The sequence below is a fragment of the Silurus aristotelis genome (genome assembly GCF_946808225.1).
Source record: "Silurus aristotelis genome assembly, chromosome: 1".
NCBI lineage: Eukaryota > Metazoa > Chordata > Actinopteri > Siluriformes > Siluridae > Silurus > Silurus aristotelis.
Window position 1 is genome coordinate 28,652,411 of NC_139574.1, and position 18,463 is coordinate 28,670,873.

The following is an 18,463-nucleotide window of genomic DNA, read 5'->3' on the forward strand; positions in this document are numbered from 1 at the left end:
CACACACACAAATGGCAGAACATTTGAACAGTGTAGAATGCAGAACTAAAGATGACGTTACAGTAACATTTATACTGTAACAGTGTAAGTGTTACACCTGCTATAGTGCGAATATTGCACATGATTAGTGTATGTGTTGCACATGCTACAGAATAAAAAATACACTTGTATAATACACAGTGTATTCCTTACTCTGTTAAAAGATTAACATGAACAGTGGTAACTTGACCTACGAGTACATTAATGTACGAGTTTTTCGAGGTACGAACGGTCACTTGTCGATTTTTTGCTTTGTTACACAAGCAAAAAATTGAAGTATGAGCTCGAGACGCCGCTGCTAGATGGTGAAGCCAAGTTTAACGAAAGTTTAGGGATACGTAGTGTACAGTAGTGATAGAGAGGGCAGCAAAAAACGAGTTTTCCCTCCTCCTCCGCCTATCGCCTCTAACCCCATACCACCTCCCCTCCGCCAGCGTTTTCGTTAGCTCAAGTCGTCTCATCTCCAAGGTAAATACACTGTATAAAACCTTTTTATATCTTTAGATACTCTTTCTATTATTTTTTTATACAAGATTTGTTATTTAGAAATGTCTTTTCCTAATTTAATAACATGAAACATAAAAAACACAGGGTGGCATTTTGAGAACTGAAACGGATTAATTCCATTTTAAGTATTTTTTTAATGGGGAAAATTGATTTGATGTGCGAGCAAATTGGGATACCAGCTCGGCCATGGAACGAATTAAACTCGTAGGTCAAGGTACCACTGTGTTTGGATTTGCACTATACGTGTAACTCATCACTGTAAAATTCGTTCTGGAAAAGTCGGGAACGGACTTCTTTGAAAAGTGAGTACAAGAAGACTGCAGTCTGTACGGTCTTGCCGAGGCCCATCTCATCGGCAAGGATGGTGTCTGTGCCCTGAGACCAGGAGAACCGCAGCCAGTTGAGTCCCTCCAGCTGATAGGGGTGTAATGTCCCCCCAGTCAAATCCAGATACTCCGGCTGTCTGTCAAACTTCACTGTTGGCTACAGGAATAGAGACAGAGAGAAAAAAGTGTGAAAAAAGAGAGAATAAAAGTGCTTTTGGAATATATCAATGTGTTCTTAGATATGAGTTTCTGCAATTTGTGTGCATGTGTGTGTGTCTGAGTGTGAAGTTTTAAGTGTGTGAGAGAGAGAGAGAGAGAGAGAGAGAGAGAGAGAGAGAGAGAGAGAGAGAGAGAGAGAGAGAGAGAGAGAGAGAGAGAGAGAGAAACTTACATCTACCACAGGGTTCACCGGAGGTTTTTCTATCTTTCGCACTTTCACTTTCTTCAGCTTCTTTCCTGGTCTGCCCTCATCACCAATCATCATCTCTCTACAAACAGACAGAGAGTCAGATAGACAAAACCAACTGAAATATTTTGTCTGTGTGTGTGCGTGTGTTTGAGTATGTGTGTTTATTCACACCTGTGATTCCAGTAGTGCTGTTTATACGTGTCATAATCAGGGATGTCTGTGTCCTCACTTTCCCAGGATGACTGATCATATGGCAGATCTCTCCATTTAATCAGGTAATGAACAGCGTTACTCTTCTTATCCACACTGTGAAAGTGACAGAGATACAATTCTGTATATAAACAAAAGAGCTAAAACGAGAGTAAAGACAGTGATCATATGTTTGTAATGAAAGAAGAGCTCAACAGTAGCCCTGCCAAATTGACAGTGTTGTGTGCTTGAGTGTGGACTTGAAAGTGCTGTGTGTAAGTGTATACCTGACAGTGTTAAGGTATGTGTGTGTGTGTGTGTAAGTTTGTACCTGTGGTTAAGGATGCGCTGGATCAGTAGCCATTCCATTTTCACTCCGTAGCGTCCGAACTGATCGTCCATGCGAGCGTAAAGTGGGTCTTTACTCTTTCTCCTCATGCTCTTATTATCATCGCACTCAGCCTGATCTATACTCGGGGGCTCCTCCATATCAGTCTTACGCTGAAAGTTACGAAACATCACCTGACAGTTCAGCTCCAACTGAGTGAGAAGGACAGAGAGACAAGAGGAGAGACAATTAAAATTCAAATCGAAGAGAAAGATACGTTTCTGTAAACATTAGCAGTGTTACTTGCATTGTTGTGTTGTACCTACAGATCCTGTACCCTTGACCAGGGTGTGTGTGTGTGTGTGTGTGTGTGTGTGTGTGTGTGTGTGTGTGTGTGTGTGTGTGTGTGTGTACCTGTAATTCCTGGACCCATGAGCAGTGCCAATATGACATGTTGCACCACTTTACGAAAAACTCTCTTTCCTTTCGGCCAACCAGAGGAGGTGGATCAGGAGCCTCGGTTGGAAGATCGGGTGGGCGGGGCACTGGAATAGGAGGTGGGGCTTCACCCCAACGCCATGTCAGAACTTTCTGGACTTTTCCCTTCAGAGGGGGACACTGAGGGACACACATTATTAAAACACAGAGAAGACATAAGCAGGCAGAGAGACATATAGAAAGACTTACACTGCAATTATTACAAAAGGAAATATTGTAGTATATTGTCTTACATGCACACACACACACACACACACACACACACACACACACACACACACACACACACACACACACACACACAACCGTCTCACCCTGCAGCGGGGACAGATCCACTCTCCATTGGGAATTTCAGGTAGGGGGGGATTCAGACAGTGCAGGTGATAAGATGATGGACAGGTATCACAGCACAGCAGCTCTCCTCCATCCTTACAGACCCGACAATACTCCATGTGATGATCATCCTCCTCTTCCTCCTCCATCACGCCATCATCCCTCATTCCTCTATCATTCTCCTCCTCAGCTTCTGAGCTCTCCTCACGTGCCTCCCACTGGATCCCCTCCTTCTCCTTAAACATAAATATTTACTGATATAGACTATATATATTTTTATCATGTTTACCCTAATATGTCTATACAGATAGGCAGGTGGATGAAACAGATAGATGAACAGACAAGACAAAGACAGACTGACAGACGGATGAACATACACAGATGAACATACACAGTGGGGGCAGCTCCATGTGCCCTCGGGTGCTTTCTCCATGTCAGGGTCGAGACACACCATATGATAGGCTCTGGGACACGTGTCACACAGGATGATCTCCCCGCCCTGCTGACACACCTCACAGTAATCCTGGTGATCTGTCTCATACCCGTCTCCTTCTTCATTCACTGAAAAAAGAGCAAGGTCATTGGAATACACACCTTGGCTCTGTCTCAACATATATATATATATCCACACACAAACATTGTAATTTATTCCAACAAGTGTATATAATATTTTACATTCTGTGTGTGTTACCTTTCTTTTTCTTCTTGGCGGTCTTTAACTTTTTGCTCTTTGTGCGGCTGCTGCGGCTTGACCCATCACTCACCGAAAAACCATCAAAATCGCTTTCACCGTCATCTTCTTCACCACTCTGAGAGACGGACAGCAAAAGAGAACTAGAGGCAGGTCTTAATATAAACTGGAGATGTGTGTATGAGTTGGGGAAGGAGTTTATATTAAATTGTAGACATGTGTAAGAATTGGAGGCGGGGTTTATAAACTATTAGTAAATGTTTGTATAACATGGAGGCGGAGTTTATAATAAATAGTAAATGTGTGTATATCTGGAGGTGGAGTTTATTATTAATAGTAAATGTGTGTATGAACTGAAGGTGGAGTTTATAATTAATAGTCAATCTGTGTATGAATTGGAGGCGGAGTTTATAATAAACAGTAAATGTGTGTATAAATTGGAGGTGGAGTTTATAATAAACAGTAAATGTGTGTATGAATTGGAGGCGGAGTTTATAATAAACAGTAAATGTGTGTATGAACTGGAGGTGGAGTTTATAATAAATAGTAAATGTGTGTATGAACTGGAGGTGGAGTTTATAATAAACAGTAAATGTGTGTATAAATTGGAGGCGGAGTTTATAATTAATAGTAAATGTGTGTATGAACTGGAGGTGGAGTTTATAATTAATAGTAAATGTGTGTATAAATTGGAGGCGGAGTTTATAATTAATAGTAAATGTGTGTATGAATTGGAGGCGGGGTTTATAATAAACAGTAAATGTGTGTATAAATTGGAGGCGGAGTTTATAATTAATAGTAAATGTGTGTATGAATTGGAGGTGGAGTTTATAATAAACAGTAAATGTGTGTATAAATTGGAGGCGGAGTTTCTAATTAATAGTAAATGTGTGTATAAATTGGAGGCGGAGTTTATAATTAATAGTAAATGTGTGTATGAATTGGAGGCGGGGTTTATAATAAACAGTAAATGTGTGTATAAATTGGAGGCGGAGTTTATAATTAATAGTAAATGTGTGTATGAATTGGAGGTGGAGTTTATAATAAACAGTAAATGTGTGTATAAATTGGAGGCGGAGTTTCTAATTAATAGTAAATGTGTGTATGAATTGGAGGCGGAGTTTATAATAAACAGTAAATGTGTGTATAAATTGGAGGCGGAGTTTATAATTAATAGTAAATGTGTGTATGAACTGGAGGTGGAGTTTATAATAAACAGTAAATGTGTGTATAAATTGGAGGCGGAGTTTATAATTAATAGTAAATGTGTGTATGAACTGGAGGTGGAGTTTATAATTAATAGTAAATGTGTGTATGAACTGGAGGTGGAGTTTATAATAAACAGTAAATGTGTGTATAAATTGGAGGCGGAGTTCATAATAAATAGTAAATGTGTGTATGAACTGGAGGTGGAGTTTATAATAAACAGTAAATGTGTGTATAAAATGGAGGCGGAGTTTATAATTAATAGTAAATGTGTGTATGAACTGGAGGTGGAGTTTATAATAAACAGTAAATGTGTGTATAAATTGGAGGCGGAGTTTATAATTAATAGTAAATGTGTGTATGAACTGGAGGTGGAGTTTATAATTAATAGTAAATGTGTGTATGAACTGGAGGTGGAGTTTATAATAAACAGTAAATGTGTGTATAAATTGGAGGCGGAGTTCATAATAAATAGTAAATGTGTGTATGAACTGGAGGTGGAGTTTATAATAAACAGTAAATGTGTGTATAAAATGGAGGCGGAGTTTATAATTAATAGTAAATGTGTGTATGAACTGGAGGTGGAGTTTATATTTAATAGTAAATGTGTGTATGAACTGGAGGTGGAGTTTATAATAAACAGTAAATGTGTGTATAAATTGGAGGCGGAGTTTATAATAAATAGTAAATGTGTGTATGAACTGGAGGTGGAGTTTATAATTAATAGTAAATGTGTGTATGAATTGGAGGCGGAGTTTATAATAAACAGTAAATGTGTGTATGAATTGGAGGCGGAGTTTATAATAAACAGTAAATGTGTGTATGAATTGGAGGCGGGGTTTATAATGAATAGTAAATGTGTGTATGAATTGGAGGCGGAGTTTATAATGAATAGTCAATCTGTATATGAACTAGAGGCGGTGCTTATAATTAACTGTAAATGTGTGTATGAATTGGGGCAGGGTATATGATAAACTTACTGATGATCTTTTCCTCTTAAATGCGGCCAGTTTTATTTTGAGTGGTGCCACTTTCTTTGCTTTAGCTTTCTTATCCTGTGGTTTGGGCTTTGTCTTCCTGCGAGCATTAGGGCCTGAAAAACACACACAAACATACAATTACATTTACATTATTAGAAATGTACATTTCTCTTCATTTCCAGAAATATTGAATTATTAAAATAAACAATAATCTATTCCACTATTACTAGTTTAGCAATTTATCCCCTTATCCATCCTTCTCTCTATCTCTCTTCTTTCTCGCTCACCTTTGCCTTCTTTGGTCTTAGCTTTGCGAATTGGTGGTGCAGCAGGCACCGGCTGTTGTGTTGTTGCTGCCCCCAAGGGTGATGATGATGTTGTTACCATTAAAGGAGCCTTAGGCGCTGTTAGTTCCACCCCTCCAGGTGTAGTCACAAGCTCACCAGTCTGAGGGGCAAGGCCAGCATTCGCAGACCCTCTTAATGGATTGTTGGTGCTGAACTCACGCCACTTTGCTCCCAAAACCATCATCATCTTTGACACAGCGATTTTTGGATTCCGTGCTGCAATCAGAGGCCTGAAAGACAAAAGATGAGCATGTTGGCATCACATTATCTCTCTAATTATTCCTCCATGTCTTGCTTTCTATTTTTCATTTTTCCCTTGATTTGAAGCACAGCGTGGCTCTGTGATAAACAGCTAAGTGATGTACCTGATCATCTGACTGAAGGCTTTGTAATTGGTAAGTGTTTGATAGTCCTCCTGTGTGAAGGTGTAGTCAATGTCCTTCATCCCCCACTCAGCCAGGAGCTGGGACGAAGATTTCGGCCCCTGGACACATACAAAAAATATGAAAGGTACCCATCCTCCACACTCTATTCCTCAAATCTTCATCTGTACATTTCTGCCTCTAAGAATTTCATCTGTTCTCTCATCCTTTAAGCCATTTCTCTAAGAATTCATGCTCACAGCAGTGTGTCGAACATAACTGCATATCTTTATGTTTGCGCACCTGTCCAATATCATCATCATCATCTTCCTCATCTTCTTCCTCCGGGTCGTGAACCTTCAGTTTATTTCTCCCTCCGCCACTCTTATCTGTTTTTTTCCTGTCTTTAGACGAGGAGCTGGATTTCTTCTTCTTCTTCTTGCTGGGGGCATAATCGCTCCCCTCGCTGTCTGATCGCACAGCCCGCTCTTCCTCTTCATCCTCATCCTCCTCCTCTTCCATCAGCCGCAGAGCCTCCCGAGCTTCAGGAGAGCTCACCATCACCTCCTTCAGGACAGGAGAAGGAAAACACATAAAAAACTGAGACCTTTTCCTTTCACATAAAGTGCTGTGGGACCTTTGTGGGGTGTGTGTAGTAGTGTTTGTGGGTGTTTAGTGGTGTACAGTGTTTTTTTTGTAGTCTGTAGTGGTGTTTAATAAGGTTTGCATGTGTGTAGGAGTGTGTAGGTGTGAGAGAGAGAGAGAGAGAGAGAGAGAGAGAGAGAGAGAGAGAGAGAGAGAGAGAGAGAGAGAGAGAGAGAGACCTCTCTGACAGCTTTTTGCCGTTTACTGCTCCTACTCTCTTTACTCTTCTTTGCTTTTTTCTTCTTCTTGGATTTTGAAGGTTCTATCTCAGGTGTGTGCTCCTCTGCTCCAACATCTAACAGCCACAGCAGAACATTTGATTACATATTTGAGAATATAATAAACACTTTCTCCAGCTTGACATGATAATTAGTTCTCACATTAAACCTCCTCACCATGTAACACACTCCTGGATCCAAACAGCTCTGCGTTCTCCTCTTCACTTCCTGACATCTTGCAGGCTCAAACGCTCGTGCATCTGGGAACAGAGATTTAACACTAGTCTTTATTAAAATCATTATTTAAAAGCATTTTCGCAATTTACATTTTTATACACTTTTACGGTGCGATTCTATTTATTTCAACTTCACTTGTCACTTCGCGCACCCGTATTTTGATTTTTGGGCTGTTCATCTTTCTGATTCGTCTACTAGTGTCCCGCCCCTTCGCTGTGATTAGCTAACGGCTCAGGCTCGCGCGAGAAAAGGTGACGGGCACTGAAATCGAGAACAACGTCATGGGAAAGGGGGCGTGGTCTACAGAATACGGATAGGTTCTAAAAACAAAAAACACCTGAGGTGAAGTTTGGCTAGCAAATGGGACGTCTTCTCCTTATTAGCGGGTGGCGAAAAGAAATCGGAAACAACGCCGTTTATTTACTGCGCGGACGTCGATGATTTGTTTGCGATCACCCGTCTGTGGTGCAAGCAAGGGTGGTCGGGGGGGGGGTAACTTAAAAATAGGACAGAGGCTAGTACGGCTAAGCTAACTAAAGCTGTCAAAAAGAAACGGTTGAGTCGAAGTTTAAGGCTGCGTTAGTTACTGACGGTATGTAAACAGAAAGCGCAACATTTCCACCGCGCTGAAACCCACAGATCAGGATACAGCCGTAAAGCGGAATGTGGTGAGATTACTCACAGGTCAGTCGCAGGAGCAGGTACCACACACTCCTGGTGTCTTTATTTCAGCTGATTACTGAATTCAAACCTCATTAAACTGATGTGGAACTTCCGGGGGAAAAAAAGAGCGCTCAGCTAATGCTGTAATTAAATTTAGACACGACGTCCAGTGTTCAGTGTTCACCCCCTGCTTTTCCTCTCCGGTCCCTCACACACACTCACATAGACACACAAAGAGACCGGCCGGGGGGGGGGGGACATCCCATAATAATCCTACACACACACACACTCTGAACTCAGCACAGCCACCTCGCAACCTACAGACCATAATAGTCACCCTGCCTAACACACACACACACACACACACACACTGTCCCTACCCCCATAGCAACCATGTTACCATAGAGATGGCACCCCACCCTCCCTCGCTTTGCTCTGCCATCCCATAATAGTCCAGTGCCATCCCATAATATACACAACTCCTAAAAAACAAGGGAAGGTTGGATGTGTGTGTTGGTAGGGGGGCATTACAGTCAGTCACATGGCCTCCTGGGAAACTGGCACATAGCAACCAGACCATAATAATCCGAGCAGGCTATAGTGTCCACCTGGGCAGGATTTTAATCTGGAGATGAATGACCTGTAATCTGTAACACAACATGTTGAAGATTAAGCACGAACACACACACACAATATACTACTACCACTACTACTATTACTACTACTGCTGCTAGTAATAAGAGTGATGACACAAAACACCTGATAACTATGTAAATGAGTTTAGGCCTTTAAACAGGAAGTAGTTTGATGGTTAGTGTGTGTGTGTGTGTGTGTGTGTGTGTGTGTGTGTGTGTGTGTGTGTGTGTGAGACAGACCTTGGTTGCCAGTTTGGAGTGACTGGTTTAGGTACAGTCACCTTCATAAACATTATAACCTGTGATTTGAGGAGATCTGTCGAATCTGGCCAGATGAACATCTGTATGAATTTCACAGTGATAGCGAATATCTGGGTCAGAAACACATGATATGGTACTATCACTCATCATCATCATCATCATTATCATCAGTATCATCAGTGCCTGATAGAGGACCAGCAGTGCTGATGTCAACAAAACCCTGATGGATTTGCTGAGGAACACATAGTCAAGCAGAAGGTGCTGAGGACAACTGAACAGATCAGCAGGTCAGTACTGCCTAGTATGCAGAACATCTACACCAGAACCAGAGCACAAAGGATCCTATAGGCTCCACCACCGTATACAGACTGTCCCACTGTATGAGAAACTCCTCCGCAACCACGTGACCATGACTGAGAAGAGAAAGAGAGGCTTTAACCACATAGATTCTCCTCACCTCCTCTCCTCACCACTACTCCAATTCCTAAAACACTAACACACACACGGAGCACCAGGACAGTGAGTGCAAATATAAGATATATGCGCATGCACTGTACAGTATGTATATAAATACCTGAACAGATTTGTATCTGAATACTGGGTTCCGATTGCCTGGAAGGAAGGTGCGATTGTCAGACTATTGAAGACAGAGGTAGTTGCAGTGAGATTAATCAGCATTCTAAATAATTACACAGCCTTATAAACCACTATAACTAAAGTAACACATTTATGGTTCAATACAGAGAGAGAAAGCTGTTTTCTTCATGTTTTTTATATGATGAATATGGCGATATTGATAAATGGAGATGGAGAATTCGACAAATTGGAGAATGCCCTCTGCCATGCCCTTTGAGGAGGTGGTAGCTCAGTGGTTACGATGGTGAGTTCAAATCCGATCTGATCTGAAATTCTGTGTATTTGTTTCAACTGAAGATGCAGCAAAGACTCTTTCCATAAATGTTAAAATAAATCTCCTGACAAAAAGTTTCCATGTGTCAGTGTTTTTATGCATCAGTTACATGTCCCTGTGAATGAGCTGTTACTATGGAAATTATAACGTATTAGAACGAGGATATGAATAATTGGTTATTGTAAATTTAGATTATGGATCGTACATGATCAGGTTATAGGGCAGACATGATAAGACATAGTAGATCATGCAGTACAGATTATAGATTATTATATACAGGACATGGATGATGAGATGTTGGTCTTCCAGCTGCAGTGGACATGCAAACTGCAATGACAATGACGTTTACAACCTAAACACACACACACATTCCTAATGAATCGGTCACCATGGAGATTTGTGTGTGGAGATTTGTTGTTGGTCACCAATCAGAATCAGGATTGAGGAGGTGGAGTCACCCCCTCCCAAACACACTTACACACACTGCATCCCATAATGCTTGTGTCATGCTCTGAAAATGAGGCCACTTAGAGATGAAGTGAAGAGCACGTAAACCATGAAGGATGCACTGACGTGTGACCTACTTACTTTTAAGAATACACACACACATACACAGACTATGTATCAGAGTGGTGTGTGTCTGAAGTAGTAGTAGGAGGGACCAGATATTTATCCTATAATGTTCTCTTAGATGTTCATAGTAACCCGGTTACACAGAAGCAGGTCAGCAGTAATGTTTGCATTATTTGCACTTTACACTTTATTTTTTATTCTAGCACATGGACACTTTAATGACATTCACACTGTTTTGACAATTTAGTCTGTACTAATGTCAGTATCTGTCATAGACATATCCATCCCTTTCTGTTTAATTTATGTATGTGTCCACTGTGAGAGACATAATCTAAAAAAAAAAATCCAGAAATCACAATGTATGATTTTTTTTTAACTATTTATTTGTATGATACAGCTGCAAATAAGTATTTGAACACCTGAGAAAGTCAATGTTAATATTTGGTACAGTAGCCTTTGTTTGCAATTACAGAGGTCAAACGTTTCCTGTAGTTTTTCACCAGGTTTGCACACACTGCAGGAGGGATTTTGGCCCACTCCTCCACACAGATCTTCTCTAGATCAGTCAGGTTTCTGGCCTGTCACTGAGAAAAACGGAGTTTGGGTTTAGGTCTGGAGACTGGCTAGGCCACGCCAGAACCTTGATATGCTTCTTACAGAGCCACTCCTTGGTTATCCTGGCTGTGTGCTTCAGGTCATTGTCATGTTGGAAGACCCAGCCTCGACCCATCTTCAATGCTCTAACTGAGGGAAGGAGGTTGTTCCCCAAAATCTCGCAATACATGGTCCCGGTCATCCTCTCCTTAATACAGTGCAGTCGCCCTGTCCTATGTGCAGAAAAAACACCCCCAAATCATGATGCTACCACCCCCATGCTTCGCAGTAGGGATGGTGTTCTTGGGATGGTACTCATCATTCTTCTCCCTCCAAACACGTTTAGTGGAATTATGACCCAAAAGTTCTATTTTGGTCTCATCTGACCACATGACTTTCTCCCATGACTCCTCTGGATCATCCAAATGGTCATTGGCAAACTTAAGACGTGCCTGGACATGTGCTGGTTTAAGCAGGGGAACCTTCCGTGCCATGCATGATTTCAAACCATGATGTCTTAGAGTATTACCAACAGTAACCTGGGAAACGGTGGTCCCATTTCTTTTCAGGTCATTGACCAGCTCCTCCCGTGTAGTTCTGGGCTGATTTCTCACCTTCCTTAGGATCATTGAGACTCCACGAGGTGAGATCTTGCATGGAGCCCCAGTCCGAGGGAGACTGACAGTCATGTTTAGCTTCTTCCATTTTCTAATGATTGCTCCAACAGTGGACCTTTTTACACCAAGCTGATTGGCAATTTTCCCGTAGCCCTTTCCAGCCTTGTGGAGGTGTACAATTTTGTCTCTAGTGTCTTTGGACAGCTCTTTGGTCTTGGCCATGTAAGTAGTTGGATTCTTACTGATTGTATGGTGTGTCTAATTTAGGATAATAAATGTAGTGGAGGTGGACATTTTAAAGGCAGACTAAAAGGTCTTTGAGGGTCAGAATTCTAGCTGATAGACAGGTGTTCAAATACTTATTTGCAGCTGTATCATACAAATAAATAGTTTAAAAATCATACATTGTGATTTCTGGATTTTTTTTTTAGATTATGTCTCTCACAGTGGACATGCACCTACGATGACAATTTCAGACCCCTCCATGATTTCTAAGTGGGACAACTTGCAAAATAGCAGGGTCCTCACTATATATATATTTATCTGGGCCACCCTTGGGGCCCCTGGGCAAGGCCCTTAACCCTCAGTGCTTACTGTATCATGGCTGGCTCTGTAATCTGAACCCAGCTAATAAGATTGCTGGGATATGCTAAGAAAGAATTTCACTGTGTTGTAACAAGTATAAACAATTTTATACAAATATAAAGCATTTTTCTAAAGAATTTATAATGGTGTTAGAATTTATTAGGTTTATAATTGTTAGATGGAGAATTTAATTGGTTTAAGTAGAAGCTGTAGTGGTGTCACCGTGCTTCTCTACTGGTCATTTTCTTGCCTTGTCTGATACCATTAAGAACTAATAGAACACCTTTGTGAACTTGTGATTTTGACCTATGTGTGTCCCAGATATTTATATCCCTCATTTATAATTACCAAGATGTACTTAAAAATATAAAATATTAATGTGAATATTCTTATAAATTTTACTATAAGCCGCTACTTTTTTTCCCACGTTTTGAGTCTGGGTGAAGGAAGAGCTCGCTAACTCCAGTTGCAACAGAAATCATATAAGCACAGACAGGTTTCCAAAACTCGTGCTTTTTAATTTTTCTTGGCAACAGCGTTACAGGTTAGTCAAAGAAACTTAGAAATGAGCATCAGCAAATAATAAACACATAATCCTGGGTCTTGCACACATGCAGTAATAGCGGAAAAATGCAGTGGCAGGCTATTCCCAAAATACCGCTATGCTGCTAAAATGCTAAAGGAAGCGCAACATATTTCACCCGTTACACCGTGTGTAACGTGTCTTTCGTTAAAGCCTGTGTAAAGTTCATTAGTGTAGACACGGCTTATAGACAGGTGCGGCTTATTTATGTTAAAAAAAAAAAAATTTGTAAAATTCAAATTATATATGGGTGCGCTTTATAGTTTGGTAATTATGGTATAAATTCATAGAGGTGCCAGTAATTGTGCCACGCTTACAATACATTATTTATTTTTTTTAGCAAATTCATGTGTGATGCAAAATGTTTGCTGCTGTCTGATATCCGCAAGAGCAGAGTATTTTGTACATTTTTGAGCAAAAGTTCAAAAGGGTAAAAAAATTCTTACAGCCTTCTTTGCCCATATCTATGCTTATAGTATTTTTGGAGGGCACTGTATTTACTGGACACCAGTAGGAACCATTATAACATCACTAACTTTATAAACTTGTTTCTCTTGTTTGATAATGATTTAATGACGTGCAAACAAATGACCTAATGCAAACCGTATGATAATGGGTTTATTGGTTCACAGCTAATGGTTTGTAATTGTATTTGTAGTGGAAACTATTAGAATATATGTGGTGGTTTCAATTGTTTTTTCATATTTGTGCCTTATGAAGATACAAAATTGTTAACAAATCAACAATAATAATATCACTGTTTACTAACAGTAATAAACACAAATGAATAATCATTCAAGCTGTTAATCGGATGAACAGAGAGAAGTTGGTGCTGCTGTAAACATGGTGATGAGTTTATTAAGTTTGTGATTTGTTTTTCAGTGTTTATGAATATAGTTGCAGAGCAATGATTTTGAAATAAATATGAGATTATAATCAATAACGCTGAATATTACAAACACACCACATGCTCTATTCTACATGTATTAAACTGTTTTATACTACAACTGTGTGTTACAGGTTAATCTCCGCCTTAAAGCTTTGTCTTATCCAGTTAGTTTGCGTGTGTATATATGTGTGGCACATATCAGGTTTTGATCTCATGTGTTACTATTTTCCTACTTATAAGTTAATGTTTTTATAATAAAGTCTTTTACACAGAATGTGAATTGGAGTAAAGCTGCTGATTGGTCAGCTGTCTGGGGATTTATATCGCTTATGACTGGGCGTAATTTATCACTGGTTTAGTAAATGCATGTGCACAAAGATCTATAGCAGCCGATAAACATGTATCCACACCCACAAATCTCTAAAACTCATAAAGAGCTGAAAGAAAATGATCAAACGAACACTAGGAAGTAAAAGTATGGCAAGCTTTAACTTTTCCACTAATGCAGCACAGCACAAACATCTCCTCCTTCCTAAGGTGCTGTTACTTTTGTCTTTATTGAATGGTGAGTCTTGTTTTTCCTATGTTAGGGAACTCTTGCATGACACAACAGAAAAGGCTCCCAATGAGTTCACCATGAATTTAAGTCCCAGTGATTGCATAGCCTGTCGGATAGTGTGATTAGCCCAAATGTCTGTCAGTCACAGTTACACTAGTCAGTTTTTAGTGGATAATAAAAATGTGTTTTAATTGTGTTTATAACAGTATAAGGGTGTGTAAGTTCTTTTTCAGGCTAGACTTTGATGGAAAAACTACATATGTGTTCCATGTGTGTGTGTGTGTGCACGTCACTCTCTGCAGGTGTGTATGAGCACTGTGTTTTTGCACTGCTGACATCGGACTGAGCAGCACCACGAGAATTTACAGGAGCAGCGCTGAACCACTTCGGCTCGACCCGAGCGGAAACCCGGACCACAGCACAACAGCTCACAGCCATCCGGGGCTAAACGTGATGTCCCTGTGTTCCGGGGAGTAGGTAGGTGTAAGAGAGGAATAGTGAGAAAGAGAGAGAGAGAGAGATGTATAAAAGTGCTGTAACAGCCTGAGTTTATACTGATGAACAAAGAAAAGGTTCAATGGTTTAAACCTATATGAGTGGGTGGAGCCAATTGAGAAAAGAATGAGTGCTGTAATAGTTTGTGTGTGAGGACTGAGGGCAGTTATAAGGAAAGGAGGTGGGGCACTATGACATCATGATGTACCATTATGTAAATAGTTACCATTGCAGCGGCGACCTGCAGTTCCCAGAATGCCGTTCTCAGGATCCAGGCGACAGAAATCAGGAGAAGTGGCCAAGTAGACAAGATCTCGTGCAGCTGGTGGCTTCACATCAGGGTCCTTTGGCAGCAGAGCAGCACGAGAGCCAATACGTGTCAGACGCACCTGAGAATGGCACATCCCAGATAATTTCAGGAAGCTTGTAACTATGTCTGATTAGTGTTATTAAATAATGTTGGCCTTGTACCTCTGTGGCTCCGTCAAATCGTTCCTTCAGTACAGCGCCAACCCTGCGGAATGGGGGCATCACCTTCCAACACGTTCTGAGCTCACAGGAACCTGAAACACCATGGCACTTACACTCCACCTGCATGTTGTGTAGGATAGCCTGGAGAGAGAGAGATAGAGATACAGAGAAAAAATGGAGTGAATTGAACTGAAGTAAGCAGTTTTCTGTTTAATAGCATCTATTCCATGCGGAATTTCTCTGCTCACCTTTCGTCCTGCTTCGTTATTGTGGATGTTCATTAGCGGTCGCCCAGATGACGTGCCCTTTACACGCTCTGGCTCATCTACGAAGGTCTGAGAAAACGCAACACCATACGACAAATTATCTGAACACCCCGACCACTGAAACCCTGCAAAGAGACACACAGACACAAGGACATGAGGATTGGCAATAACAGTGCCGTGATGTACCTCTAGCCAGCTTATTTAAAAGAAACATAAGACATTGTATATTTATTTGAGCTACCTTTAGCTAATGGATAACAAAGTGTGCGTGGACTGACTCACCCTCAGGACTGACTCCCCTGACCTTGCGGTCACAGCCGCACCTTTCCAGCTCCCCTCGACTGCAGCCTCTTGTCACTGCAACAGCTACAGCTGCAGAGGACAGGGCATGGACAAACGCCGCCTCCCGTGTCCCTGCAATGTATGCACAAGCATGTGTTAAAGGTAATGTGTGTGTGTGTGTGTGTGTGTGTGTGTGTGTGTGTGTGTGTGTGTGAGGAAGGTAAGAATAAGATGTTAGAGGTGAAAATTCTGACCTTGATTCATAACCCGGCCAAACACATTAACACCACGAGGAGTAGTAGAGCAGTTCCACCTCCGATTACGGAACTGATGCTGACACTGAGATTAAGAGACAGTCAGACAGAGACACACATAATCAAGTGTATGTTGGAAAGTATGTGAAGGTTCTTGAGGCTTTGCTTTTATGTCCAAAACTTATCAACCACACTTAACACATTTATTATGAGGAAAAATACAAAGTCTACTGACTTTGAAATGTTTGTGTATCATAAAGAAAACCACTAGAGGGCACCAGAGAGTTTTTGGCTGCACACTAGCATGACGCTAGAGTTAGGGTTGTGGTTAGTTACCTGGAGTTTGTTATTTTTACATTTACATTTACAATTATAACATTTGGCAGATGCCTTTATCCAAAATGACTTACATTGATTTCAATTATACAACTGAGCAGCTATGGTGTTACAAGCCTTGCTCAGGGGCCCAGAATTGGCAGCCTGGTGTTGCTGGGATTTGAAATCACGTCCTTTGGATCAAAAGCCTTAAACTAAGCTACCACCTTCCTTTTGTATATGTGTATTTACTGCTACTGCTTCTGGCAATGGCCTGTTCTGCGTTTTCTCATTTACCTCATCGATGACCATCTCAGCTGCTTTGCGAACAGACTCCATCACTTCCCCTCGTGCCCTACATACGGCCATCTGCCCCACTGACAGACCCCGAAGACGAACACACACCCCTGAACCAGACACCGGTCGAGAGCGTGGCACACGCATCAGAGAACTGCACACAGACAGGCGGACAAATTAAGAGAGATATACAGTTACAAAGTTATATAGGTTTGTGAGGTTGAGACTAATAAACAGATACAAGGAGATTGGCAAAAAGGGATAGTAGACAGCAGAACAAACAGTAGTATGCAGACAAACATTAAGACAGACAGGAGGAGATACTAATAAGCAGGAAGAGAGATAGACACAAAGAGGAGTTGGAACACAGACAGACAGAAAGAGTCAGACAGGACAGTGTGTCTGTTATTGTACAGAGGTAGAAAAAGATTTACTCAATGCATACGGTAATAAGATAAAAGTAATAACCCTAACTCCACCCTAAAACCCACCCATTTCTCCACTTCTACAGCTACTAACTTTCTTTCGGCTTCTCCCATTAGGGGTCGCCACAGCGGATCATCAGAATTTTTGATTTGGCACATGTTTTTAGGCTGGATGCCCTTCCTAACGCAACCCTCCCCATTTATCCGGGCTTGGGACCGGCACTAAGAGAGGCTGGGGTTGGTTCCCTGACTGGAGATCAAACCCGGGCCGCAGCGGTACAGCTACTGTTAAATGAAATTCAGGTGAATTGTTAGAAATGTGCACATATGAGATTAATGTTTGCATATGTGTGTTGTCATCAACTTTCACTTACAGCCAGGTTGTTGCCATGGTGAGGTGGGTTGCCCATAGCAACAGCAGGAGGCGTCGTCCCGTGCGATTGACAGAAGAGACAGTGGGCATCAGACTGTCTATCCTTCTGTCTGTCTCTCTATCTGTCTGTTTGCTTATCTATCTATCTATTTATTTGCCTGTCTATCAATCAGTCTGTTAGTTTTCTTAAATATTCATCAGTCTGTTTGTGCATCTGTCTATAATTCCATTGATCACGTCTACCTGTTTATCTACTGTATTATGTGTCAGTCGATAGGTGTCTGTCCATCAGTCTGTCTGTCTGTATGTCTGTCTCAGTCACTCAGTTGCTGTGTTGGGGATTTTCCCCACATAGCTGTAAAAAGGAGTTTCAGTAATCAGCAGCTGTAACATTACACATAAACATACTAAACAATCTCATTTGCTGTGTTCCGATTGGTCAAGAACAGTATGGCGCATTCTGATTATTTGAGAGCATTACTTTGTTTTGTTTGCTCATCAATTATTGATCTGATAAAATTATTAAAAGAGGACACCATGAACAAAATGTGTCACATGTCACAAGACAACAAAAAAAGCGATGTTTAAATGTAATGAGGAAGTGAGTCTTACCTGTCTAGCTCACCACAGCAACCATCCAATAATAATAAAAACGACAAAAATAAAAGATAAATCCAGCACGATGAAAATTAAAAGTGCTTCAGTAAGATTTTACTTATGCTTTATTTATGTAAGGATTAATATTTTGATAGGTCACCAGTCTTTCGTTTTATCATTATAATCGGTATCAGAACACATTAGTCTGTAACTGGACTGTATAAATTAATTTAAAGATGTAATTATTAATTACAGTCCAAAGAAAGTTAGAATTGAAGGTCAACTGTAGCCCCAGTTATAATCCCTGTGTAGAGACAGTGTGTCCAGAACAAAATAAACAAAAAGGGTGTATTCCTCTAGAGGAGGACGATCCGGAGAAGTGTGAAGGCACCAGTGGAGGTAAAGGAGGTGGCACAGGGGTTATAAAGAGAGAGAGAGAGAGAGAGAGAGAGAGAGAGAGAGAGAGAGAGAGAGAGAGAGAGAGAGATGAGTTCAGCCTCATTA

At 40.9% G+C, this 18,463-nt stretch overlaps 3 protein-coding genes and 1 long non-coding RNA gene across 4 annotated transcripts in view; 2 read left to right on the top strand and 2 right to left on the bottom strand.

Moving 5' to 3' along the window:
* fbxo43 (F-box protein 43) overlaps positions 1–6,980 on the top strand; it is a 129,051-nt gene extending 122,071 nt beyond the window's left edge. The window contains exon 6 of the transcript XR_014536320.1: positions 6,963–6,980. The gene's annotated coding sequence lies outside the window, so the exon portion shown is untranslated. The remainder of the gene's footprint in view (positions 1–6,962) is intronic.
* chd4b (chromodomain helicase DNA binding protein 4b) overlaps positions 1–8,355 on the bottom strand; it is a 21,076-nt gene extending 12,721 nt beyond the window's left edge. Inside the window, 15 exon segments of the mRNA XM_083558139.1 lie at positions 838–1,029; positions 1,264–1,360; positions 1,453–1,587; positions 1,802–2,010; positions 2,213–2,416; positions 2,611–2,865; positions 3,021–3,190; positions 3,321–3,438; positions 5,507–5,619; positions 5,794–6,083; positions 6,219–6,337; positions 6,519–6,782; positions 7,040–7,155; positions 7,256–7,338; positions 7,998–8,355. Of these exon segments, the coding sequence (XP_083414265.1) occupies positions 838–1,029; positions 1,264–1,360; positions 1,453–1,587; positions 1,802–2,010; positions 2,213–2,416; positions 2,611–2,865; positions 3,021–3,190; positions 3,321–3,438; positions 5,507–5,619; positions 5,794–6,083; positions 6,219–6,337; positions 6,519–6,782; positions 7,040–7,155; positions 7,256–7,313 (2,340 nt within the window). The 5' untranslated portion in view covers positions 7,314–7,338; positions 7,998–8,355.
* Positions 7,346–14,616, top strand: LOC310735615. The gene is made up of 3 exons (XR_014536341.1): positions 7,346–7,999; positions 8,972–9,161; positions 14,487–14,616. It is a non-coding gene; the product is annotated as an uncharacterized lncRNA (long non-coding RNA).
* On the bottom strand, positions 14,474–17,529 carry wnt4b (wingless-type MMTV integration site family, member 4b; the record flags this gene model as incomplete). The annotated part of the gene is made up of 8 exons (XM_083558520.1): positions 17,364–17,529; positions 16,565–16,718; positions 15,953–16,037; positions 15,699–15,830; positions 15,399–15,541; positions 15,151–15,291; positions 14,906–15,068; positions 14,474–14,643 (listed from the first exon to the last, which is right to left on the bottom strand). The coding sequence occupies exons 1-8, from the start codon at positions 17,450–17,452 to the stop codon at positions 14,474–14,476; spliced, it is 1,077 nt and encodes a 358-aa protein (XP_083414646.1). The 5' UTR covers positions 17,453–17,529.
* Between the last annotated feature and the right edge of the window lie 934 nt (positions 17,530–18,463).